Source organism: Apodemus sylvaticus, chromosome 14, assembly GCF_947179515.1.
Source record: "Apodemus sylvaticus chromosome 14, mApoSyl1.1, whole genome shotgun sequence".
NCBI lineage: Eukaryota > Metazoa > Chordata > Mammalia > Rodentia > Muridae > Apodemus > Apodemus sylvaticus.
The window spans coordinates 35990133-36017467 of NC_067485.1; the positions used below are offsets into that span (position 1 = coordinate 35990133).

At 47.4% G+C, this 27335-nt stretch overlaps 1 protein-coding gene and 1 long non-coding RNA gene across 7 annotated transcripts in view; one reads left to right on the top strand and one right to left on the bottom strand.

Moving 5' to 3' along the window:
- The first annotated feature begins 656 nt into the window (after positions 1-656).
- Positions 657-6791, top strand: LOC127665062 (uncharacterized). 3 transcript variants are annotated; one of them, XR_007973309.1, is made up of 6 exons: positions 657-913; positions 1472-1573; positions 3320-3424; positions 4463-4571; positions 5266-5483; positions 6105-6791. It is a non-coding gene; the product is annotated as an uncharacterized LOC127665062 (long non-coding RNA). The 3 variants fall into 3 exon arrangements; XR_007973308.1 differs by lacking the exon at positions 657-913 and having other exon boundaries at positions 1140-1573; positions 6105-6789; XR_007973307.1 differs by lacking the exons at positions 657-913; positions 1472-1573 and having other exon boundaries at positions 1694-3424; positions 6105-6787.
- Positions 6792-15390: 8599 nt separating this feature from the next.
- The window catches only part of Dusp22 (dual specificity phosphatase 22), a 50074-nt gene continuing 38129 nt past the window's right edge, over positions 15391-27335 (bottom strand). For 3 of the 4 annotated variants that reach the window (XM_052156949.1, XM_052156950.1, XM_052156953.1), the window contains exons 5-7: positions 21148-21222; positions 18746-18917; positions 15391-17932 (exon numbers count right to left, since the gene is read on the bottom strand). In XM_052156949.1, coding sequence (XP_052012909.1) covers positions 17750-17932; positions 18746-18917; positions 21148-21222 — 430 coding nt within the window. In that variant the 3' untranslated portion in view covers positions 15391-17749. The remainder of the gene's footprint in view (positions 17933-18745; positions 18918-21147; positions 21223-27335) is intronic. The other variant, XM_052156951.1, reaches the window with a different exon arrangement.

A 27335-nucleotide genomic window follows, 5' to 3' on the forward strand; every position in this document is an offset into this window, starting at 1 on the left:
AACCCAAACCCGCTTATCTACAAAGTAGAATAAATGAGGAAGGCGCGCTGGAAGGAGCAGTTAAGAAGTGCAATATATTACCGGCTTCATCTACAAATTCAGCTTTGTGGTAAAGGTTTGAAGACAGTTGTCTTCCTCTAGGGAAGTGTCTTCCTATAGGAAGCTGAGGTGGCTTCAGCTCAGATCCACTCAGTCTCCAGGCAGAGACAGCTTCCAGGGAGACAGGCTGCCCCCAGCTGTCCCCATCAGCCATAGAGTTCCTGAGGGAGGGAAGGAGTCTCTGCAGAGAACGGGCTCTCAGGTTCACCTGCCCATCCTCTCTGGCTGGAGAAGATGGGCACTGAGGAGTCTCCGACCAGCCCTGCCTGCTAACACCTGTGACACCTGTGACCTGCCCTCACAAAAAGGAACACAGATTCCTAGAAAACACATAGAAGGAGGGAGGGAGGGGGGGTGCAAATTTGCATTTCTTTCTTTCAAGGGGAGGACAGAGGGGAGCCAGAACAGCGTGAGGGTGGGGGAGGGGCACAGCCCTGTTGGCCTCTGTTGTACACACACACACACACACACACACACACACACACACACACACGAATTGCAGTTTCATCCTGTCCTGGGAGGACAGTTAAACGTTCAGTTGCAGTGACTCTGTGGTATCTCTGGAAAATTGCTTTAAGGAGCAAAAGATGGTTTCCTAAATATTCGAAAAGAAAGGACCAGGCAGTGCCCCCCCTTTGTCTCTTACTCCTTGTGTCGTGATTCATCGCCTCTTTTCTCACTAGTGTGCAGGTGCTCCCGGGGTGAGGGACCAGCTGGCACAGCCACCCACAAGATGAAGAAGACTACACACTGCAGCTCAGACACTCAGCCAATGCTTGCCAGAAGAATCCATGGGGCTTGAACATGGCTTCAAGTTGAGAGGGGGGACAGGGGAGGGGGAAAGGGGCAGGAGGGGGAGGGGGAGGGAAAGGAAGGAGAGGGGAAAGGAGGGGAGGGGAAGGAGAGGGGAGGGGGAGGAAGAGAGGAGGGAGAGAAGGGATAAGGGAGGGGGAGGAAGAAAGGAGGGGGAGGGGAGAGGGGAGGAGAGGGGAAGAGGAGGGGAGGAGAAAGGGGAGGGGAAGGGAGAGGAGGAGGGAAGGGAGACCATATAGAGCAGATACTGGTTTGAATTCGTATAGCCATTATAATGACATAGAATTAGACATGTTGACATAGGATGCCAACATGCATTGGTGACCGAGAACAACCCGCAACAGGACACTGTCCATCGAGAGTGTGGTCTGTGTGCACCTGCCCATCTGTCCATCTGTGTCCACCTGTCCCAGCACTGCCTGAGGAGCTGCTGGAGGAAGGCTGAGCAGATGTTGGGGTTGCTTCTCTGTCAGGAAGGACGGAGGCAATGCTCGCCCTCTTCTCGTACTTCAGAGGCACGCGTGCTGCTTGGATAATCTGTATTTTCTGTTATTTGAAGATGGTGGATGAAGTCATCACCCAACCGCGCAGCGAGAACAAAGAGGCCTGGAAGTTTCTTGAAACCAGAGCTGGGATGGTTTTGCAACATTGATGTGTGTCTGTACGTGTGTGCGTGTGTGCGTGTGTGTGTGTGTGTGTGTGTGTGTGTGTGTGTATGTGTGTGTGTGTGTGTGTATTACACATTTGTATATACAAATATACACATATATGATATATACATTTATATATACTTATATATTTATCTTTTTATGTGTGTATTACACATTTGTATATACAAATACACGCATATATGAAATATACATTTATATATTTACAATATATTTCATATTATATATGTGTGTATATATATTTCTCCCTCCCTCCTTCCCTCTCTCTCTTTCTCTCTCTGGTGTGTGTGAGCGTGTGTACACAGATATGGGTGTCCTCAAATTCTCCTTGAACTAGAGTTCCAGGCAGGTGCGAGCCACCTGGCGTGATTGCTGGGAACGAAGCTCAGATCCTCTGCTTTCCTTCAGAGCTGTCTCTTCAGGCAGAAGTTTCCTCCAGGCTGCCTGTGTTTTCTTGTCACCACGGAGCCTCACAGGGCAGGGTAGAGCTGCCCACTGGAGCAAAAGAGGGGTCAGGTGGCAGAGAAGCTGCCCGAGAGACTGAACCGCTGCTGTTTACTTGACTAACTCCCAACGGCCCCTCTGCCGCATCAGTCTCCTCTTCTTCTGGTGAAGACCCAGACAGAGGGCTTCGTTGCTAATTCATCATTGCACAAAGCTGCGGAGAACTGGGAGATAGAATTCCACCTCTTGGCATCCCAGGCACCCTAGAGAGAAGATTTAAGCAGCCAGCAAGTCCCTGGTCTCAGATAAAAGAAATATTTTAACCCTGGCTGATATCTTCTTGCTAAGGCAGGGTTTAATGCTGTGCCAAAGGCTGAGTGATAAGGGCTTTCATTTTGTTTTCTTAGATCTGTTTTCTTTCCAACTCTACCCCGGGGCAGACTCTATCACTTCTCATTAAGAACAACACAGATCCAAAATCCTCATTCTTCCATGTCCTCTTGGGATTTTATCTGTGCCAGCAAGTACTTCCTATTTTTGACATTTCTAAATGGTTTAAATCAATCTATATTAGATATCAACCCGGAGACAAGAATTACTCATCCCCCTCCCCAACTTCTCCCTCTGGTGAAAAGTATATACAACTTTTTCACTAACATAGCGGAGGATTCCAGAACTTACTCGAACGGTTAAGAGAGATCAATTTCACAAGCATCTGTGTTTTAGATATACATCAAAACTGGACAAAACATCAATGCAAATGACCTGCAAGTCACTCAAACAGGAAGATTAGCGCCATGTCCCTCTAATTTACAGGAGAAACCCTAAAGTCAAGTGGAGTTCCAGGGAAGGATCTCAGTGGAGAGGCTATGCTTTTGTGTTTCTGTCATCAGCAGCAATCAGGCGTCTGTAACAGATGTGGTGGCAACCTCTAGGCCAGGTGTGACAAGCAGACAGATCCCCACATCTTGGCACGTGTTCCCGCTCAGGGGCACGGTCAGCTCCGGCAGAAAGCCTATGGTTCGACCTCACCTCTACTCAGTATAAGCCCTTGAGTCCAGTTTAAAAAGAAAAACAGACCAGTCAAGTAAGGGGAAAGACTTGCTGCTACACCACAGCAGGGCAAAACTCAACTGCCTTACACAGGAGACAAGATGCCAGACAGGGAATACTGCACACTGTGTGCTGTATGATTCTGGGTCATGTAATGTCCTTGTCCGGCAACTCTATAGGGACAGAAGGGAGTTGGAGTTGGAGTTGGGCAGAGATGACAGTCGGAACATTCCTGTGCACAGGGCAGGCCACCCACTAGGTGATGACCATACTCAGAAAGCAGACTCTGAAGTCGGCCAAACAACTCAGTGGACTCCCTGCAGTTGCTGAATTTATACTTTAGAGGGGTGAGTTTTTCAGTATTTAAAATCCTGCTAAACAATCTTTCTCCCTCTCTCTCTTTTTATTTTCTATATTCTTTGTTTACATTCCGAATGCTTTCCCCTTTCCTGGTTCCCCCCTCCCCATCGGTCTCATAAGCCCTCTTCCCTCCTCCCATTTCCCAATCACCTCCCTCCCATTTCCCTGTCCTGGTACTCCCCTACAATGCTGGATCAACTCTTTTCAGAACCAGGGCCCTCTCTTTCCCTCTTCTTGGGTATCATTTGATATGCTAACTGTGTCTTGAGAATTCAGAGCTTCTGGGCTAATTAATATCCACTTATCAGTAATTGCATTTCATGTGTATTCTTTTGTGATTGGGTTACCTCACTTAGGTATTTTCCAGTTCCAACCATTCGCCTAAGAATTTCACGAATTCGTTGTTTTTAATTGCTGAGTAGTATTCCATTGTGTAAATACACCACATTTTTTTGTATCCATTCCTCCAGAAGCTGGAAAGAACCCAGTCTTTCTTAAGTATGCAAAATTGGTGGTGGGCAATGTAGAAAAGAAGGTGGGGGGTCAACACAGGGACACCCTTCATGGTGAACTGTTTCCTTTAAAAGGAGGTCAGATTCCGTGTTCTGTCTGCCCAAAAGACAGTTATAAGAAGCTCACAATATTTTTGCTGGCCAGACAGCTGCAGAGTCTGTTAGCACCTGATGTAACCCAATGTGCTGTTTAATTAAGCCTGGCCTGTATCTGTATTCTATGGAAAATAGTGTGTATGCATGGTCACTCATGTTCAACCCGGCCAGGAAGGTGGCAAGCCACCAGCATGGGTGTGTCCTACAGGCAGGCAGTCTGTATTCTGTTAGAATGTGAATTAATTCAAACCATTGGTCCAGTATATCTGGTGTAACATGATATCTAATGGGAAAAAACGTTAGAAACCATGAAGAATTCCCCATTCCTCATCCAAACCTCTGCCATAGCAAGACAAAAACAAAAACAAACCCCTGAACACAGTTTTCTCTTTCTCTGTCCTTTGGTTTAAATGGCAGGCGCTGACATTATTCAGAGAAATTCCAGGGACTCTCCTTATAAATGGTGTAGCAGCAGTCTTCTTAGAGAACATTAGCTGTTGTCAAGATCACTACAAAAACATTCAAGGTGGGAGAGTGGTGCTGTGTGTGTGTGTGTGTAAGTGCGTGCATGTGCATATGTGTGTATGTTTATATATGCGTGTATGTGTGTGTGTGTGTGTGTGTGTGTGTTTCTCCTGGAACCCTTTCCCTAGCCTGGCTATAGACCCTGACCTGACTGAAGGCGCAGCCCTGTGAGAAGGAACATGAAGTATTTTTAGTGTTGTCAGTCCAATCCCTAAACAAAGTAAGAAACAGGTCAGAAACTGGGGCTTTGGGCAAATTTTCCCAAGACCTCATTTTGGTAAAGTTTGGGGTTAAAAAAAGGTTACTAGGGCAAATTCATTTCATCCCTTTAGTTGGAAACTGTGTGGTCAATGAAGAGAAGAGGTAAGTTAGGATGTTCAGACTCCTAACAGTCACACAGAAAAGACGCTTTCTTCTCTTGTGGATCACCCATCTGATGTCACTGAAATTGAGGAAGGCTGGCCCTATTCCTGGGCTCAGCAAACTGAAGCCTGCAGCTCTATTTGAGGAGGGGGAGGAGGCAGCTATGAGGCGAAGAGCCTACCCAGTACCTGGTGCCACTTTAGAAAAAGCCAATGAAACAAACACTTCTGGTTAGGCACTGTTTGGAAACCTGGAGTCAGAGGCCATCAGTTAATTCACCGGATTGCTTCAGCTTTTTGGGGAGTGCTGCAAAGACATCTTTTTGATTTCAGTGATCAGCAGGTGCTGTGGGCTCCACACAGCCCGGCTGGCTTCTCCCATGCACACCGCCTGTGAAAAATGCATCCCTTCACTTCCTGGCCTGTCTCCTTGGGCAGGATTCAAATGGTGTAGAAGCAAAGGTCTCAGAAAACACGTGACCAAGGCGTGTGTTTCATGTGGAGAGTTGTGAAGTGCCACATTCCCTCCGTGGATTCCTGTCTTCTGGCCTGTGAGTGGACACTTACGGGGGGAGGCAGAGGTGTGTGTGAGATCCTTTCCTACCCAAGAATTTCTCTGAAAGGTCCTTCCTTTTTCGGGGACTAGAGCTTTTTGTTTTTCATGTTTTGGAGCAAAGTGATGTCACCTCTGAGGTTGGCGCACATCCACTGTGGTTTGACAATTATTTTCAGTTAAGTGTGAAGATTTTGCCTTAGATTGTGTCGTTTTAATTTCTTAAAACACAGCCAGGGCTTTGTTCTCCCTGGCAGTGGTGTGGGGACAGTACAGGTGTCCTGTCACTGGGGTACTGGCCTGACCCGAGTCACATTCCAATGTCCCTGTCGTAGTAGTTCTTGAGTTACAGATGTCACGAGAGCCACTCACTCACACACACACACACACACACACACACACACACACACACACGAGTCAACACTGGCTTCTTTTACTGTTTGTGTTTACTAACTTGTAAACCATAGGAATCACTGTGTGGCACTCATGGGCTGGTTGGGGAAAAGGGCCAGTCCATGTGGGTGTGCTCCACAAATGGAAAACAGTGTATAAAGCATACAGAATTGACTAGATTAGTTTTCTCAGTCTCAAAATGGAATTCTTTTTTTTTTTTTTTCAGAGAACAAAAATCTTGAAGTTTCAGAAAGAAGTTCAGGTCAGGAAACCCTGAGGCAAGTTCTTCTTCTTCCCACCTCCCCAAAGAACCCTGAGGGAAAGATACTGTGAACAGCTCTGTACCTGCGAGCCAAGCGGCCCTGCTATGTGAACAGGCACTTCAAGGAGCTAGTCAGTGTGTTGGCTTTGGGGTGATGTCCAGGTGCTTTAGTGTCTGTTCAGAGCCTCTACAGAGCAGAACTCTGGGATTCCTAAAGGAAACGATGCTCCAGGGAACCTTGGGAAGTGCCACAGTGAACTGTGTTAACAGCTAGCTCCACAGAGAACAGCAGCAGGCTCTTCTGAGAAGCTCAAGCAGATTACGGGAAAGGCGGTGAGTGGAACAGTGGGAAGCAGAGGCTCTCGCTTGGATCCCAGTGAACAGTGACAAGAATAATGTCAAGTCAGGATGGCCAAGAGGTGCAATCTCCCCTGGAGGCATGGGTTCGAATCCCGCTTCTGACAAACTTCTATTTATGGGATTTTCGGGGGAGGGGAGAACAGAGAAGGGGACAGTATTTGAAGTGTAAATAAAGAATATACCTAATTAAAATAAAAAAGAATCATGTCAAAGATCTGGGTCAAAGGTCTGGGGAAGACTCAGCCAGAGTGCCTATTAAAATGGAGCCGATAGCACCAGGTTTTTCTTCTTGATCCTCTCAGGAGTACAAATCAAACAAAGTAACAAAACAAACAAAAGGCCAAATAACAACAACAAACAAGCCCTAATCAACCATCCAACCAAATAAATAAAACAGCCCAGGGGATCTGGCCCCCTTCCACCACTGGAGACACCTTTGGCCTGAACTGAAGATAGGTGAAGGGAGCAGGGCATGGAGGCCCCTGGAACCCCTTGTTGAGTTCTTCGCCTGTGCTAGGCCACTCTAAGGTGTGATGAAGACCCAGGCCCTGCCCTCAAGGGTGTGAAGTCATTGAGAGGGCTGGAGCCCTACACCATAGGCATATGCATGGCAATTTCTAGCTCAGGCGGGAATGTTTAATAATTAGGAATCATAGAAAACATCAGCTACTTCTGTGGTGAGAGCGGCAGTCTTAGTAAACTGTATCCACACAGAAGGGTTCTAAATATGACTCTGAAATGTTCAAGGGAGTAGAACAATTTTCAACCACACCAATAGGAATTCTTTGAGAAAGAGAACGGGGCTAAGGGCCAGCCTTCCTTCCTGTGACAGCTAGACTTTCCCATGTGGGCTCTTTTCCTGGAGGGGAAGCCCCAGGAGCCCCCACACAGGGCAAGAGCAGCGCTCTCACCAAGGTCTCCAAAATATCCAAAGTAATATTCCGTTGTCTCTGAGGATGGGTCAGAAAAGTCGGAATGGAGCCAGCTGGCAAAGTCCCAAGTATTGAAGATCTCTAACAAAAGTAAATAAAAAACCAGGGAGGTGGGCATCCCAAGAAATCCCTAATTAGCTGGAGTCCCACAAAAGAGGGCTTAACAGGGAAGTAACACACAATCAAGTGCAAGCTTCTCTTGTTTGTCATGAAGGAGCCTGTGAACAGAGCTATGGCAGGTACATCTGACACTCTGCTCTGTGGCAATGGTCACAATGGGAGACGGTATGGGAAAGGAGAGATGCCCTTCCATTGTCTCCCCTCTAGCCTGTGGATCACAGTCACTTCCTGTCAGGTCCAAAGGCAGTCCAAGGAGGCAGAGCTCTTCCTTTGCTTGCGTGATCTCTGCCCAGGTTCCTTACCCTTGACCCTTCTTCCAAGTTTTCCACCTTCATGTTCAGCACCTGTCCCGAGGGCCCCCTGGCTTGTGCTCACATCCTGAGCTTAGTGTATGCTCATGTAATAATATGCTCTAGTCAGACTGACTAAAAAGTCCATCACCCTTGTGGCAGACTGTACCTAGTGAGGCTTAGAGAGATGATGGAGACACAGCTGACTGCCCTCTCCCCTACTCTGTAGAGGGGTGGACTCTTGGGGACGATGCAGCTCAGCACACCACAGATGTCATCTACCTGGAGAGTGTCACCTCTCCAAACAGGCCATAAGAAAAGGCACAGGTTGGGAGAGGGGGACAACTAAGGATGCTTCTAGAAGGCTTTCTGAAGCTGGAAGCAGTGACAAGAAAAGCTTTGACTGGAGTGTTCTAGGGCAAATGTATAGCAGACCAGAGCCCTCACCCCACCCCACCCCACCCCCACCCCAGATCACTTTTAGCTTAACAGTTGGTTGACTATAAAAGGTGTTTCTTGGAAGCTGTCAGCAATTATGACTGTTACCAAATCTCTGGCCATAGCTGTGTGCAATTGCTAATCACACCCAGATCAAACAGACACAAGGGCAAGGCACAGTGGGCTTCCCATCCAGGCCCTCTGGGTCACTGCACTTCTTCAGGGGCAGCCTGTGGATACCTCTGCCTGGAGCTGTACCTTCCTGGGGACGCCATCTCTTAGCTCCTCCCCTGGGACACAGGCGTGGAAGGAATTCTTGGCAGACTCTGGCTGCTGCAGCAAGCAGTCCCTGCTTCCTTTGGCTCTGTCTTTGATAATCACATCTTCTTCTGAGGGATCTGTTTCCTGCTAGGAGTCTCCAAGTCTCTGCAGTGCATTCCTTATTTTGTAGAGCTAATGGAAAGCCCTCTGTTGATGGTCTGGAGCTAAGCCCTCCCCCCCCAACACACACACACACATAGGCAGCTGGACATAGTCTTCCTGCAGGGGGCATCCTTTGCAGCTGGACACTGCAGGCACGAGTCAGTTTTTCCCTGCCCTGAGATGATGTTGGCATTTTAAATGGATTAGGAACTTGGGGCACTTGTAGCCAGCAACTATGACTTCATTGCTTTCTGGCTGTGACACTAGAATTCAATTTCATTTGTTAAGTGAGGATGCTAGGAAAGGCCCACCTCACATGCCTTGACCATTTTTCAAAAGAAAAATGTCTCAGCCACTGCTCTGAGGGCACACGTCTAATGTTCCATGACCGCTGTCCTGGCATCTGGGGGGAGGTGCTTAGTGATGACAGAAACAAACACAGATGCTACGTAGGAAGCTGGTTCTGGCCACATCACTGTCCAGTAGACAGGGTACTGTCCGGGCCCTCTCTTCTGTCTTCTAAGGAATTTCTGTTGCACCAGGCTGTGGTAGAATTTCCTCACATGAATGGGTGGCCTGCTCGGGGACTCCCCCAGGTGTTCCAGAGAACTGGATCAAACTGGGCCTCATCCAAACTGGTCTGTGATTGCCAGGCCTATCTGGTCAAACACAGGAGAGCCTCAGACCATCTGCTAAGGAAGCACTTTCCCAGGGCTGTGTTATTTGGTCCCATGTCTCTCCCTCCCTCGTGAGGAAGGAGATGACCGGAAGAGGCTCTGAGTGCATGAAACAGGAATCTGGGAGGCCATTGCAGACCATGCCATGTCACTGTCAGACAGAGTCCAGTCTGCAAGTGAGTAAAGTTCCCCTCTCCTCACACTTATCTTCCCTCTTCTACCTCACTATGGCTTCACACAAGGACAAAGAGGATCCTAACCTTGGGGGCCCAGGCGTGTGACAGGTTTCTTCCTAAACTTGAAGTCTGAGGGAAATGTGTACCCTTTCGGCTTGGAGCCATGACGGACACGCCCTTTGCAAAGCAGAAGGCAGCATTTCTCTGATGCCCATAGAAAGTTTTCTGATTTTCATGTTCCAACATGGCTTCCGACTGGTGCTCTGGGTTTCCCCAAGTGCAGCATCTTACCAGAAAGCCTGGTTCCTGTTTGTACTACCTTAGCAGCTCCTGGGGACAAGAATTGAGGCTGAGAACAGAGAAAACCATAAGAGGATTCTGAGAGGACAGATAGTGAGCTGTCCTGCTTCTGACATGTTCCATGCACATGGAGTTTATAATTGGATTTGTGAGCAAGTTGAAGCCTTTCTATATTTTTTTTCCTGGTTCCTTGGGGCAATCAGAATGGTCACAAAAGGCATTATTCCTTGAAAGAATTGCTTCAGAAGACCCTTTCCCAGGCTCTGACACTATTTTAAAATACAGACCTTTGCACATGGGTATATACAAGAACAACCCATTCCAAACACCTCTCGTAGCAAACCAGCTTCTAAGTCAACAGCCACCACCTCATGCAATTAGAATATTGAGCTGCCCACACTTTCAGACACCTGCTAAGTAGCCCTTTTGGTGGCCAGATTCTAATACCTGAACTAAAACCTTCAGGAAAATTAACTGTGAGCTACTAACTCTTATGATCGATAGTTTGCATAGAGACGTGGAGCCAAAATAAACCTCAACTCGCAGATGTTCGAACATGTGCTGGTAAGTCTTTCCCATGATGGAAAGATGCAGGCTCAGTGCTGACAGCACCATCAGATGTTTCCTGAAGCCCCTTGAGCCTAAGCTGCAAAGAGGAATGACAGCAATTTGTGAGACTGGCAGATGTGACATGGACATATCTCACCCTGTTTCTTGGCATCACAGGTCTCAATGTCTTGAGCTGTGACAGGGAAACAAGAAAGTGACCAGCCTTCAGGGCATTGAGATGGTGCCCATCTATAACCCTGCCCACGCCTTTGGTTGTGTTCTGCTGCACCTGAGGACCAGGGGATGCCACTGAATGGAAAAAAGGAAAGATGTTTCCAAGTAAGGAGTCAGGGCAGTGCTTCTTGTTTCTCCCTTTCTCTGGCAATAAAGGAAGCGGAACCGCCCTTTGCAGTCTTGGTGATTTCTTGCTAAGTACATATATATACAAGAGTGTTGAAAGCACATTCTTAATAAAATTATTAATAACTCAGGGGCAGGATAGGAGGAGCCAGCTGATGTAGGATGGCAAGGGTGTGACTCTCTGTGTGTTCCCTATTTCTCTGATCAGAGGCTGGCATGCAAAGTGGCAGTTAGTAACCAGCTCTGGCTGTGGAATATGGGCTCATATGCGTCCCAAGCCACTGCCAGGTGCCAAGGAACCGAGGCCCCGAATGTCCAGGTATTTGAGCTTGGCATGTCGTAGACAGGCACGACATGTGTTACTCCTCTGGAAGTTAAGGATTTTTTTTTTTGAAACGAACCAACAAAAAGTACCAATGCAAACAAATACCATGAGTGCACACATGTTCTACCCCAACCTCATCACCGGAGTTCATCTGTGAGACTAATAGGTCTCATGCTAAGACAGAAACAAGAAAGAATCGTTCACTGTGCAGTAAACTAAACCACGAGCAGGATCTTTTCCTCAGGGAAAAGGGCAAATGCCAACATTTAAGGTTAGTACTCTGAGAAACACGACTTACTGTCAACTCATCTTGGGTAGAGCATGTGGCGTGGGCACAGGTAATCTGCCGGCAACCCATCAGAGATGTCTTCATCTGGAGCTAGCAGCCTTGCCTAGCAAGGGGAGATGGAGCCTTCAGGAATCATGCAGGTCTTCCCTGTGCACAGTGTTGGCTGTGTCAACAGCACTCTTGCCAGGGTATACAGCCAGATCAAGCAGGGCAAGGGCTGCAGCTCCCAAGCTCATGGTCTGATTTTCCATGCTTGCTCTACAGTCCTGTCCTAATTTGTTTTATATTGCCATGATAAACACCATGGCCAAAAGCAACTTGGAGAGGAAGGAGTTTCTGCCATCCTAAGGCTTGCAGTCCACCATCCTAGGAAGTTAGCGCAGGACCTGGTAGGTATCAGGAAGCAGGAACTGAAGCAGAGAAAATGGAGGGATGTTGCTTGTTTACTGGCTTGTTCTCCATGGCTTGCTCAGTTTATATTCTTATACTACCCAGGGTCACGTGACCAGGGCTTGCAATGCCCATACTGAGTCAGGCCCTCCCACATCAATCATTAATCAAGAAGATGCCCCACAGAGTTCCAGCATAATCTGATGGAGGAATTTTCTCAAATGAGGTATTCTTCCCAGATGACCTCATCGTGTGTGAAGCTGACAAGAAAGTAGATCAGGAGCTCAAGGACTAAGCTGATCTCCCAGAAGTTCTGACAATGAGACGGATAGCTTGGCCAGGAGGAAGCCAGTATCTCTCTCAATGACGAGGAAATTGGAGACTGACTTGTACAGGAAGGTATGTGAGTCTGGTTCCTGGGACTGAGTTCTAGGTGAGTGGACAGGCTTGAGTATTTGCTTTGCAAAGCTGTTTGCCTCCTTGGAGATCTGCCAGCTTCTTCTTTAGTATTTCCCTTACATCTAACCCTAACATGGCAGAAGCTCACACAACCACATAGTGTAGAATACTAAAGTACAAGTTTTGGCAGTGAGCTCCTAGAGAGCTGAGACGACCCTAACCTTGCTTCCCCAATAGTCACTGAATTCCTGTTTCTTTCAACTCCAGCCTACTTGCCCTCCTGGTGGTTCTTGTCACCATCAGCAGGACTTGGTCCAGGGTACCACCATTTCTCACTTTGATGGTGGCCACAGCTACCCCCTTCATGGGCCTCCAATCCATCCTCAACAATACGCGAGTGTGGAAAATTCTTAGAACACTTTTGTTTAAAATTCTGTAGGTAGAGTAATGGAAGGCAGAGAGATGGGATGCTGTAGATGGACAGCAAAGATCATCTCGGGCTCTCTAGCCCCCCAGAAGCCAGTTATCATCTCCCTACCTGACCTAACATCATTCTGTCAGGCAAAACATTTGGGATAAATTAATTTAGCAGATCAGTAGCATTCACCAAACCCAAAGCTAAGATCCATAAGCTTAGATACTATCCGAGGCCTACGACAGGGATCTGCCCACCTTACTGAAGCCTGTACATCTGATGTCAGGGCTCAGAGGTCTGGGATGTACGACGCTGACATTAGCTTTTTTTTTTTTTTTTTTTTTTTTTTTGGTTTTCCGAGACAGGAATTCTCTGTGGAGTCCTGGCTGTCCTGGAACTCATTCTGTAGACCAGGCTGGCCTCGAACTCAGAAATCTGCCTGCCTCTGCCTTCCAAGTGCTGGGATTAAAGGCGTGTGCCACCACTGCCCGGCTGACATCCGCTTTTTTAAATATAAAAAAGCCATTCATGTAACTGACTTCACGGTGGTACACACCATTCAGGACCATCTGAACCTTCCTGAGCCATGGACATTCTGATTTAGCTCAGAATTAACTATTTCACATTTCATTTGTGTGGGGCAAGAGATTTTTGCGTTGTGTGCACGGATCATGAACCCGCTCATTCCGCACCGTCCAGGGAGTTCCTGCGGTGTCCAGGGAACTCATCCACAGCACTGAGCTCCTTGGGAAGCTCCCACCTCTGGACCAAGTCACAGTTGATGACAACAGGCCAGCGTACGTAGGACGTAAAGGAGCACGCGCGTATGGTGGTCTCTGCGAGTGACAGCTGGCTGTCACTACAGGTAGATTGCTTTTAACCTGATATGTGCAATCCGCAATGTTTACAAATCCAACTTTTTTGAGCTCTGGTATTTTCCACAACTGAAAAATCCCATACTTGATATCTCTCAAGTGACAAGCAAAAGTCAAAATACAGATGACAACAATGTATGAAACAATTACCTCCAGACTCTGTGTGTGTCATAAGTACATGTGCTTAAGGTGCATGTGAAGCCAATCAATTTTAGATTTATGGAGGGTCCTGTTCCTAAGCTATTTCATGATGCTCATGAAAATGCTGTAAGCAGGAAACCATGCCAAATCTAAAACACTTCTAGTCCCTAGCATTTCCAGGAAGGGATTCAAGCTTGTACCAGTATTGGACTGGCCGGGCCAGACCTTCTACAGCCTGCTCTGCAGCTCACCACTGCCTATGCACTGCGACTCTGTAGTCACTGGGGATGGTTTGTGACTCCCAGTGCTGAGCTCCACACCTTCAGGCTTCCCCACCCGGGAAGCCTCAGCCTGGGCTCTCATTTCTTCACACCACACTGACTTACATGTCAGCTCTCAAAGGAGGCTTCACTGCTTTCAAGATGGCCTCCCTCAACATCCTGTCTCCTAAAACTCCCTCCTGCACTGCACTAGGCTGGCTGCACTGGTTTTTGCACACTCCTTTGCTGTCACTACTGCAGCTTACCGTCCTAGGGCCCAGCTGTGATATAAAGACAGATGCATCATTTGAATCAAGGAATGGGACGAATCCTGTTTCTTTCTGTGGACACTGGTTCTACGTTACAGGCTATACCGCAGGTCTGTGTTTGAAGAGAGACACTGCACTGGAGCATGACACAGCTCATCTTACAAGCCTGAGTGCCCTCAGTGTGCAGGTCCCAGGTGTCACCTTCAGCATGGCCTACAAGTACTTGGTTTGGTCATGAGGAGGATGTCCCCTAGTCTAGTCTAAGCAGGTCAAGGCTGCACCCAAGGAGCACCCTGACAAGAGCAAAGCTACTGCAATCCAGGGACTTACCGTGAGGGTAGGTGCAGGCTTCAGGTTTGAGCCTTCAGTGAGTGAAATAGTTCCTAATCTAAGTTTACAAAGTGAAGGGGTGGTGGGTGTTGGAATCACTTGTGGTTAGTCAGTGAGAAACAGGCAGGAAGGGACATCAGGCTACAAGTAGTATTGCCTCGGAAGGACAGGGTTTATGCCCAAGGAGCATGTGTCCCTGTTCTGCTTTCTCACCCCTATGTAGGCATGATGGTTCTCCTGGGACTGCCATGCGACTGGCTTCTGCCAACTCAGTGTCCCCATGGCTTTACAGCTAGTTTGAGAGACATGTTCAAGGTTCCTTGTATCTGACACAAAACCTGTCAGGTACAAGGAGATGACCTGTGAGCATGCCAGGTGCTTACAAATCCATGGGATGTTCATTAACTCCCAATATCACCCGCCTCTTCCTTAAGTTAAACCTTACCAGATGTAGACAGGGAAATTTAGTAGCTGGCCTTCGATTGCTCTTCAAGTGCATTTTGAGTTCCTTCATATTAAGAACTGAAAATGGATTTGAAATGAGTCTGTGGATTGTCTGGTGATTGTATCCCTGTGGTACATGCACTAACTCCAGAGAGCCCAAAGACTCAAAGCATTCATTCTACAGGGAACGTCTCCCTCTGTGTGTGACTTTCTTTGCGCCCACAGAGGATCAGTGTTTCTTTTTGGTACAAGGATGGAAGACATAAGGTAAGGGTGTTGCTCTGAGCTGTGCCCCCAGCCACAACAGCTCCAGGACAGTTTTATCTCTTGGTCATCAATGTGTTATGTGCTCTTCCCAGTGTGTGCTGTTCTGCCTTCTGGAGAGAAGCATGTCTTCTGAGCCAAGACTATGTGCACTGGGATTCTCCAGGAAGACACATGTGACCTTCGTATGTCACAAAAGAATACTCTTGCACATGTTGACAGACTTGGTTGACTTGCCCTTTATTAAGAAATCTGAATAGCTTTTGGTAATTCTACCATACAGAATAACAACAGTGGATAAAACACACACCAAGAGACATGTCTGGGGCTGGAGAACAGGAGGCCATACTTCACACCACACACTTCCCAGGTGCAGGCTTCCTCCTTGGGTAGTGTTCATGAGAAGCAGTTACTATTACAAAACAGACAGGACTCTTGAGATTATTGTATGAGCATTGGTCATGTCGAAGGAACAACCATAGCAGTGGAGTTAAGGCAAAGATATTTTCTCTTGCTACAGAATCTCCATAGTTCTTAACATATTCCAACATGATTATACATGCATTTGGTTTAAAATGAAAAATAAACAAGTATACAAATCACTATTGGATTCTTAAAAATAAACTCTATGTCACTTTTCTTTTTGGCAGCACCAGCCTGAACTTTGCAATATTTCAGAAACTTCAGGTACATTACAGTCTTCTGAGAAAGGCCCAGTACTTCAGAATTCCCGGGGCAGCTGTGGAGAAAGAACATTACTGGCAACAAAAATTAAGACAGTTGAGACCCTATGGGAACATCTGTAGCTGTTGACACATGCGCACACACACCCAGGCTTCACTTCCTGCACTATTGCTTGGTGTGAGGGAACTCATTCTAGCTCACCATGCCAAGCTACTCACAGCTTCCCTTTGCTCACGACCTATGCAGGGCCTGCACACGCAGAGACTTGGCCACCTCACTGTCCCTGGGCCCCAAAGGGCTCCACTCACACAGGAAGACTGCTGCTTCTAAACCGGGCCTTCTTAGGCTTCAGAGAAACCTGGCTGAAGTATCTTTAGGGAGAGATTGAGTGTATCTTTCATTTGCATGGTTCTACATGCTTAAGAAATATGAATTGGTATAAAAGACAGGACACCGGACTGTGCGGAGCTTTTGGGGGTGCCCGCTACCACACACTTTGAGCTAAGGAGCTCTCATGGCTGGAATGTGGGGGTCAACCCACTAGAAAACCTTATGAAAGTCAAAACTGCTAATTTTAAATCACTCAACGACATAAGTATGCTTTTCTCTTTGGTTTCAAAAACAAAAGCCACATGACAGACATTCTCAACTATGAAGCAGAGTTGACTGGGGTAGCAAAGCAACTGCAACCTTAAAGAAGGAAGGAAGGAAGGAAGGAAGGAAGGAAGGAAGGAAGGAAGGAAGGAAGGAAGGAAGGAAGGGAGGGAGGGAGGGAGGGAGGGAGGGAGGGAGGGAGGGAGGGACGGAGGGAGGTAGGTTAGGAAGGAAGGAAGGAAGGGAGGGAGGGAGGTTAGGAAGGAAGGAAGGAAGGAAGGAAGGAAGTGAAAACTAATGAGGTAGCTGAGTCAAAGGTCAGGTCCACAGCATCCAACAATGAGCTCACAGAATGCTTAGGCCTTTTTGATAACTATTCTTTCTTTCCAGTTCCTGCAGGTACATGCAAACCTGAGATGAGACCCCACCTCACGCCCCCACAACATGAAGTTAGCCAGAGGGTACATGTGTAAAAGCAGACAGGAGGCGGGCCAGGCCTCTGGTACAGGGCTATTGTGTCTCAGGTTCTCCCTGTCACCATACCATATCACCATGCAAGTCAAATGACGCTGGTCCCATTCAGAGCAGGCACCAAGTGGAGCTCAGGGCCATGGCAGGCTAGCAAGGCTGAGGTCTGGTATACTGATCAAGTCCAGGACAGCGCTTGGAAAGCCTGCCCTTGTTCCCGTAGACATAAAATTCTCTGGGATTATGCCACCCTTTCTCTGGAGGTCCTGTCCCTTCCTCTGTACCATCTCAGGATGTGGAACACCACTGTTTCCAGCTGCTCATGCCCTGAGTTCTCACCACAGGCTGTTACTCGGTGAGTAGCTTTTCAGGGACCAAGTTCAAATGACTTCCATGTAGACAGAACACTGTGACCATTGCAGTTCTGGCAGCGGGGTGGTTTATAACTTTCAGCACCATAAACACTCAGTTCCCACATGCAGAGACACATGGACATGTATCCTTGTTCACAATGCATACATTTGTAGGCATATATGCACATTCTTACACACAGACATGCACATCCACACTCTTGCACACATACGAGAAAGACAAAGTGGCCGGGCAGCATCCCAGGCTGGGCAAGTTCAGGTGAGGAAAAGACTGGGCGAGGATGAGAGAGTAGAAAAGCCTGAGTAAGGCAGGGTTCTGGGAAGGAGCCCTGAGTGCTCCACCTCGCTGCGACCTCGACCTCCTCTCGTAGTCCTCAGAGGCGGGAGCCAGCGCCCCAGGCACACCGGCACACAGCAGGCAACCCAGAAGACCCACAGCGCAGCGGAAGGCGACAGCAGCTCTCTGTTAGGTCTCTGTTGTGTAGTTATTGTAGGTGGGAGGAGGCAGGGCAGAAATGGCGCTCCACCGCCTGCCGCGAGGCCGGGGCTCCATGCGCCCTTGCTCTTTATATTTACCCAGAATATTTTTGGCTTCTTCTGCATCCCGCAAAGGGTTCTCTCCATACTCTTCTCTCAGCCATTGCCGATACTGGAAAAGTTGGAAAGAAAACTGGAAAAGTTACACACATACACCCGCGCTCGCTCGCTCGCTGGCACGCACGCACACACGCACGCACAAATTCCCAGCGACTCTCACCTCTTATGCAATGGTGAAGTTTCCACATATAGACATGGAAATAAAAGGTCACTGGGCACCAATCACAGCTTTGTGGTTGACAGCCAATGACAGGCAGAAGAAATGGCTGCTCCTTTAACTATCTGGTATCTGAGCTTGTGACTTGGAAATCTGCTGACTGTACATCTACACAGCAGCCTTGGAACAGTTATGTTCTTGTGCCATCTGCCTGTGATAACCAGGACTGATTAAAAGAGTCCATGGAGAAAACAGGAAGAGATAAATTTTGCAATTCAGAATCATCTTGTAGAAAGGTGACCTTGTTTTACTCCAGCAAAGAAGAGAATACCCGAGTTACGACAATGAGTACTGGAAGATAATGCCTTCTGCTCTCATCTGGTTGCTCACAACTTTAAAAGCTTGAAGGTTGAGATGAATTCAAAACAAAAAAAGAAAAATAAGAAAATAGGCCAAACCAGGAAATATGAACTACACCAGAGAGAGAAACAAGCTGATATGAGTACCAGGTAAAACAAAAGAGCAAAGCCTCAGATCTTGTGGCTGCAGTGCAGGAGCAGAGGATGCAGGACTCTGAGGGATGCAGGGAGAATCCCCGAACCCAAGACTTCTGCGGGCCTTCCAGTTCCACTTGCCACAATTCTCAAAGTGCAGGCACGGCCCAGTGTGGCTGTCTACATCTGGAAAGTTCCCCCAAAGACCCCTCACCTGGTGCACTTCATGTTTCTCAAACTCCTGAAGCTGCCTTTGGAAGCCCAGGTTGGGGTTGGCACAGGATCTCCCCGCACGAACCATGTGCAAGGCATCTTCCCAGCCAAAGTCGGTGACAGTCATGATGTATGCGATGACCAGTGTCACACTCCTGGAGACCCCAGCCAGGCTGCAAGACCGGAACAGCCACACATTTCAAGGGCAGTTTAGCAACTGGAGCTCCATCTCCACCCAGCTAAAGGACCCCAGTTTGAAGAGCCTGCCTGCCTTCAGGTTTCCATGGAAGCAGGCAAGGCTTACTAGAGAATTATTCAGGATCACATCAAGAACTGTCCTCTACTGCAGATGCCGGGGCTCAAGCATTCTGCAGGAATTTCAGCCTCATTTTCTATGATTTTTCTATAGGATATGGTCTGGATATTCTATTTCCTTGGGCAGTAATGTATCTGCAGCCCAGAGATGGGCCTGGGGCTTCCAACATTATACATGTTGGAAAAGATATACTTTTCCTGGATAGCAATTCCAGCCAAAACCTGAACTAGTTCTGAAGGCTTCATGGCTTTCTTAACTACCACAGACGAAGTCTAAATCTGATTTTTAAAGGATATGAATATCAGGTCTAGAGTATTCTAATGACAACAATAGTAAACCTCCCTCTTCAGCACTGGCTTGTCACCAGGGCTTTTTCTTAGGAACTTGTAAGGGAGTTTAAAACAAATATACCCTCTTAGGCTACAATTCTTTATACGAATTCACCAGGAGCCTGGAGAAACCCAGGGACTGGGGTTTCAGGACCTACATCAATGGCCTCCACTGCACTCCCCAGGCACTTTAAACCAATTATAATGGAAGACAGCTAACATTTGTATTGGCTATCCACCTACTTTGAAAGCAGTATAGCAAAAAATAAAAAAAACTATATTATTTAATATATACAAACATAAACCTGTATAAATCTGTAAAACACCATTCTTAAAGCTACTGAAATATCTTCTGTCTTTTTCTGCTTTTATAGGTTACTTGCTCGTGGTTTTTGGGTGTGGCTTCTCTGTCTATTGTATTCTGTCAGGGCTGTCACGGAGCATAGCACCAAGAGTTACCACTTCATATTTCTTGTGCTGCAAGGGTGGGTGCTTTCACTTAGTCAAAAGACTTATACTTTTGGTTAATTAATGTCATGCATGATTCAAGACAGAGGGGAGATGATCCATCTCCATTCAAACCGTGGCACAGCCCTGGCTCCAGAATGCTGCAAGCCGTTCTCATCACTGCCAGTCACTCCCTGAGAGCTCCCCAGGTGAAGGCCAGACTGTACAAATGCTTCGCTTCCTAAGTGTGCTGCCTTGTCTTTTCTGTCACTGTATGTGCCCGTGTGCATGTACAGTTGTCCTTTCTGCCCATGGGTCGCTGGTCCCAGAGCTCACTGCGGACACCAGAATCCATGGTGTCTGTCCACAATCTTTTAAGAAGGGCATAGTACATAGTGCTACCTGACACACTCTACCATGCATTTTCACGCATATGTAGGTGACACTGTAGTGCAGAGCAGTGCAGATGCCAGCATAACACTGTTATCCTACACTGTTGGAGAAATAAGGACAAGGAAAACATGTACATGTTTGGTAAAGATATACTTTTCCTGGATATTTTTGATTTATGGTTAAAATAATGGGTTTGGAGCCCATGGATAAGGAATGTTGACCTTCTACTAAAAGTACAGAAGACTACAGGTGGGTCACTGTCAATAAAATGTTTACTTCTAAGTTTGCTTGGATCACTTTAAAGTAAACTATTAGTACTAAAAAAACACTGAACAAAAGCCCCAACTGGCAAATGGAAAGGAGTTCGATTGATATTATAGAAATCTATCTCTAAGCACCCACAGCTGCTGCCAGAGTGGGTAGGAGGAAGCGGGGCTTCGGAATGACCACCATGGGGCCTGGTATGAGCTTAACAGGACCAGCTGGCATATGAGAGGCTCTTCTAATGAAATGCCACGTTAGAAATGATTGTCTTGGGTGCCACTAACCTTGACAACAACCTCTTGAAATCCTAGCAGTGACTGAAGGACAAACAAAAGCAAAGCCAGTCAGTTTTCTTCCAGAAATGGAAACAGGGACTACTGAGGAGCGGGGCAGCAGCACAGCATGCATGTGAGATACTGCTCCAGCACCGTGCTGCATGGCTGCACGGCTGCACGGCTGCTGCCTGCGCCCACGCTGCTCCTCATGCCGGTTATAAACTCTAACTCTCTGGAACACTGAGCCCCCACTTAAAATGCTTCATGTCATATGTTGTGCTCGCCATGGCATTTTGTCACAACATTAGAAAAGCAACTAAGAAAGACATCAACTGGAAATGGAACTTATGACAACATATTAAGCAAGAGTCATACATACCAATGTACAAGACAGCCCTCACCCTGGAGTCGGCACTCATGAATGAATTTAATACTTTCTTTGAAATGTCTTGTCCTATGCAAAAAAAAAAAGTAACATGAAACATTTACTCTTTAACATCTGCAGAAAAGAAACCATTGCTGCAATTTCCTAAGATGTCTAGAGTCTGCCCATCTAGAGCCTGCCCATCTAGAGCCAGGCCGGACTGGGGCCAGGTGAGAGTTCTATCTTCAAGCCATCCTGAAGCACATGGTTGCTGCTGACTGGCACACTCCAGTTCTTGCTTAGCCTCCTACGTTTGCTCTGCCTGCCACACTGGCTGTGGACTCTGTACAGCCACAGTGGCTCAGATGAGGACGGTTTCCCTGTTGTGTGGACTTCAAGGTCCTAGAAGCCAGCTTACTTCTGACCCCATGAAGAGCTCAGATGCACTACCATAATGATCTCCCTAGAGCTCCCTGATCAATCTCATCACTGAAGTGCTACGTGTCACTGGAGCTGCGGGGAAAGGAACTTTTAGTTTCAACCCTGTTCTGCCCCGCTGTGGAGCACTAGAAGCACAGCTTAGAAAGCAAGGACGATGGCTCACAGAGGAGACCTGACATAGTATCAGTATGCTTTGCAAACCGCAGTTGCAATGATGTGAACATCACAGTTCTTTCTTCTGACCCTTATCCCTTTGGGTCACTTCATTTCTGGGCACTTGTTCAGCACACAACTATTCAGGAAGGCCACCGTCAAGTTCCCAGGTGATGTGTGCACCTTTCACCATATGGGCAGAGATCTGCACTGTAGCACGTAGCAAGTGAAAGTTGTGGGAAGTAGGCACAGAATTTTTTCCCGGGTAGATTATACCTTCAGATGGTTTCCAAAGCAGTGAAACCTCCAAAGCTGCCTATGCGCCCAATTCATTTCTCTACAAACACTGAGTACTGGCCATTTGCCAGGGGTTATGATAGGCTGAGAGACAAGTAGGGAGGAATAATTCTCCCTGCAGAATGACAGCACAAATAAAATGAGTCAGAATGGAAGCTCAGTGGGGCTATGCTGGCAAGAGGTAGGAAGTGTTTTCATTGACGAATGCATATACAACAAACACATCCATGCCTGCCAATAAGTGTCACTGCAAGTGGAGATTCCAAGTGTACCAACACCTAAGGACACCCAGACTGCTACAGACATCTTTAGATACCTAGCCCAGCCCAGCCTAGCCCAGCCTAGCCCAGCCTGGCACAGCCCGGCACAGCGCAGCCCAGCACAGCATGGCACAGCATGGCACAGCACAGCACAGTACAACATACCAGTTTCTGGTGATTTTTCCAGGAAAAAAAGACTTGTAGATGTAAATACAGGACTCAGAACTGAAGTGTTGTTCCTAAATGGCCAATGGCAGGCAAGACCATGTCCTTGTCAAAACCCAGCACTCATACCCAGCACGTGTACCCAGGAGCCAGGCTCGTGAACAGGTGGGAGGAACGAGAGCAGGAGCAGACTGACAGCTGGCGGGAGCGTGGCATGGCAGCATGTGTTGGAGGGCTGCAGCAGAGAGCAGAGTTCCTCAGGCTACAAGCCAAACCAGCCACCTGCAGTTGGCCAGGATGCCTCTGACCAAGCTCCGACATAGCTATGCAGGCCAGGACACTGATTCAGTTGTAGGCAGTTGGGTGCACACAGAGGAAGAAGGAGAAGGCTCTGGGAGAGGAGCTCTGTAAAGTTCTCCCTTTCTGAGGTAAGGTAAGTGCTGCATCTAGCCTCTAGCCTCCAGCAGACAGCTACAGAAGTCTAAGGGCTGTTTTGGAAGCACAGAACTCCAGGATAAACTGTGGCAGGATGGGAAGGCAGGTTCCTACAGCATTCCAGAGCTTTGCTGGCAGCTCTGGAGCATGTGCAGGCTTCTTGGCAACATCTCTCCCTGAGACACCACCACGAGTCCACTCACAGCCAATATCCTCTTCCTCGTACCAGCACCTAACTGAGGGGCTAAAGGCCCAGGCCACCTCACCTAGGTACAGAGTGTCCTGGAATGGCTAATTTTATGTTAACCTGACACAGCCTAGAGTCATGTTTGGAAGAGGGAATCTCAATTGAGCAAATGTCCTCACCAGACTGGCCTGTGGGCAAACCTGTAGTGCATTTTCGTAATTAAAGATGGATGTAGGAGGATCCAGCTCACGGAGCGCAGTGACACCCCTGAGCAGGCCATCCTGTGCGTTGGTCAAAAGAGCAGGCAGGCAAGCAGCATTCCTCCAGGACCTCTGCACTAGCTCACGCCCTGACTTTGCAGGATGATGGATTGCAAGCTCTTAACATGACATAAACTCTTTCCTCCCCAAGTTGCTGTTGGTCATGGTATGTTGTGTCTACAAGAGACACAAGACATTAGGCTCTAATCTGACTCATGGCTTATACAATAGTGTCCATCCTCCTTGTAGGAGACAGAGGCTGGACTCCAGACACCACACTTGATAGACTCTAAGGTCACTTCAGACCAGCTGAACATCAGCGGATGGCCAGATGACACATCCATAAGTCTGTCCACACTGTGGTTGTCAAGGGTTTGCTGGGGTCCCTTTCCCACTGCAGGTCCTACCTTTTGGAAAGCTTCCTTCTGGTTGGGAAATCACTAGTGTATAAGCATGGACAAGGAAAAGAACACCGGAGCCACAAAAGCAAAACCAGAAAGCAATGAATGAGAGCCAGCCATGTGAAGGAAGAAGCCACAGACTGCCTCAGAGCATTCTGTAATGAGCACAGCGGTGCAAAAGCCAGCTGAGCTCCTCTGCGTGCACACAGGACTCAGAGTCTTCAGGAAGTTACTGGTTCTACAGGCTCATTAAGATCTTGCTGAAAAGTTAGGCCAATTCCTCTACTGAGACCTCCCTGGGAGCAACTTTTTATATCTGTTTTTCAGACCTGCATGTCCCAAACACACACTAGGAAATCAGGCTTCCTACAGACCATGAGGCAGAACCTGGACTCAAGAGCGGGCTTTGCTACATGTGGGTCGAGTAACACCCAGACCTGTACTGAGCCCACAATAGCGTGTGGAAAGAACACTTGCTCCCCTGATAGCCTTTGCATCCTTTGGTTTGCATGTCTGTATGAGATAGAGGCTAGATCAACAGTGACACACAGGATGCTGCTTCTGGCCACCACTGTGCTGGGGGTAAGGAGCCCCAGGGCAAGCAAGCAACTGTCTCAGTCTAAGACACAATGATGCCTCCGGAGAACATGTAGAACTCTACCATGAGACTTGACTCAGACACAAAAATCAGGCACAAGGCCAAGCTAGGCAGACATTCCTAGAAATGCCTTTTACAAGAAAGGCCAGGAGGTGGGCTGGCCCAGGGCTGCTCTGGGTTAACACTGGGTGTTGCAGAGAGAGGTATGTGGGTTATTTCCAGGGAAAAAAATGACATAAGTCCAAGCTCTGGTCACTAACCTCCCTCCTCCACAGTGGGAAATACCCACTGTCTGGGCTCTTTTATTTTCAACTCAAGTCTGAAGCAGAAGCACAGATCTGCAGCCGCATCCCACCACATGCTGTTTACATGCACACCAGTTCCCTCTTTGTGTTTGTCGTTTGGTTGGCAGTTACCCTTACTTCCACACAAAGACATGTGTGACAGGCCTGTGTACAGCAGGGAACATGCTCGCAGGTGTACCATACTCATCAAACAGTACATAGAGTGATCATACGAGCTACTGCCAGCGGCCCTAAGATCACCTCAGTTACGGTGGACAGCTCTGGTGGAGAGACATTCTTCGTGTGGATTAAGCAGGGAGACCAGGGGTTGCAAATTGTCCTTTTGCTTTTCAGAGACTAGTACCTCAACCACCTATTCTCCACATATGAGGCTGAGAGTGACCACATGGGTCTTGCTGATCTTCTGAGAGCTCAGTAAAGGATGATGGGTAGAGGGTGCAAGCCACACCCCACGGCACTCTTACTTGGAGACTTCTTGCTCTAACACCCATGGTCTTAGCTGCTCTGATCCCGTGTGATGTGACAGAGTCCTTAGGTTCGGGGCTTTGCTTACTGTAGTAGGACCCTAATGACTTGGCCACCTGGAATGGTGGTGGGTCTTACTTCAAAGCCAGTGGTATCAGATGAGGTTGAGCTGGTAGCAAACAACACAGAATTACAAGATGTGTTTCCTTTCTGACTAAGTCCAAGTGTACATAGAGACCATCCCACCAAAGGCAAGCACCGATGGTCCCTTTTAAAGCAAATGGGTAGAGCACTCTTTGTTGGGAGATTCTTCTTAGGGCTGAATTGGTCCAGATACTCCAGGCTCCCCTGACCATCTCACAGCTAGCACTCTGAAAGCAACCCCCAGCATTAATCACCGACAATTCACATGTCTAACAGTGACTCCCAAACTTTATGCCTCAGGAGCTGTCACCATTAGAAAAGAACTGGAGGATGTTCTTGTGTTACCACACTTTTCACTGCTAGGTATATCCATTTAAACAGACAGCTTTAAAAAAAAAAAACCAAGAAAACAAAACCCCTTTAACATGTCATCATTTCACAAAAGAATCTTTTAACTCAAGAGTAGCAAGGACACACTGAGACCAGAGGGCTTGGGTAGAATGATTGTTGTTGTAGCAGACACCGATTCCAGAGTTCTCCTTTACCCCACGACCAGGAGAACATCACTGAGGGATACAAAGACCTCAAGAACCTTCTGGAGGTACAGCTACAGGGGTGAAAGGCTCACCTACCTCTGATCTGATCAATTAATAAAAGAAGCAGAAAAAAAGACAAATGAAAGAAATGTGGAAGACAGACAGTATCAGCTCTACTCAGACAACACTGGCAAAGGACAGGGTGGTGATAAGACCAGGACACTTCCTGTGCCCCTACAGAGCTCAGGGGACTCCCTACACCCGCTTCTCCACAAGACCTCCAAAAACAGAGACCCGCTTCCCCCTGAAACCACAGACCACCACAGAGAGTGCCATTACAATGCAATGCTATGGAGCTGGGAGCATTAGCAAGATCCCTCAGAATTCACATAGGATAGAATGAAAAATTATCCACTAACGGCTGCTTGGCTACAAATACCAACTTACTCTGTAATAGAAACAATACAAGCAAATGCAAGTGAATCCGAATCTAAACATCTACTTTTAAAATGCATTAGCATTCCTTACTTGAATAGAGAGAAAATACAATCTTATTTTACAAATACTAAAGAATTAACAAAATACCCAATTCCATACATCATCTCTGATGCGCTAGGCAGACTGGTCACTGAGAAGGTTAAAGAACCTTGCTTTAGAGAACCCAGAGAAAACAAACGCAAAGCGGTTCCATGTACTGAGCTCCAGCACTGGCCACCTGACACACTTAACACCCACTCCAGCATCTCTTATTACGACAACATCATGCAAACACACCACCCTAGGGCTGTGAGGTTATCAGGAGACGGAGAACTTGAACTTTTCTACTTCCTGACTTGGGCAGGCTAGGTGGCTGGGGGAACTGAGCTAAAATTCTGTGCTCGTGTTATCTCAAAACAGCTTTCTGCATTTCAAGTTCATGGAAGGTCAGATGGGGAAGATTCTCTAGGATTAAGGCCAAGACAGAAAAAACAACTTTTCTGCAGTTCAGAGCAACTGACTCTCAGGTGACTGAAGTGTCAAAAGTCACATACCTCTTACTAAGCATAATCAGTCTAAATACCTGCCAGTTCAGGGCTTTGCTGAGAAAGAAATATTTAATTTTTATAGCAGTAAGCATTCTACCACTGAGTTAAGTCCCTAACCTAAGAGTTATGAAACATAGCACTCCACCCAAACTTAGAAATCATTTTAAAAGTTACCACCTATGTTTAGAGCAGTAAGCCATTCAGATTTCCAGGAGTTGTTTTGTCACTGAATAGAGGGAACCAGGCATCAAAACTCAGTGTGGTCAGACAGATTGATTGCCTGTTGATAAGCATTGGGGTTACTGAGATCAAATTTTATAAACTACTGAAGTTTTCTCTTGCTCTAGTTACCCAAGCACTAAGAATTATCTTGGGACTGGAGTGATGGTTTAGTCTCAGCAGCTGGAGCACTGGCTAAACTTCTAGGGGTCCTAGGTTCAGTTCCTGGTGCACACGTGGCAGCTAACAATTGTCCATAACTCTAGTTCCAGGGGATTCAAAGCCATCTTCTATTCTCTGTCGGCTTGCATA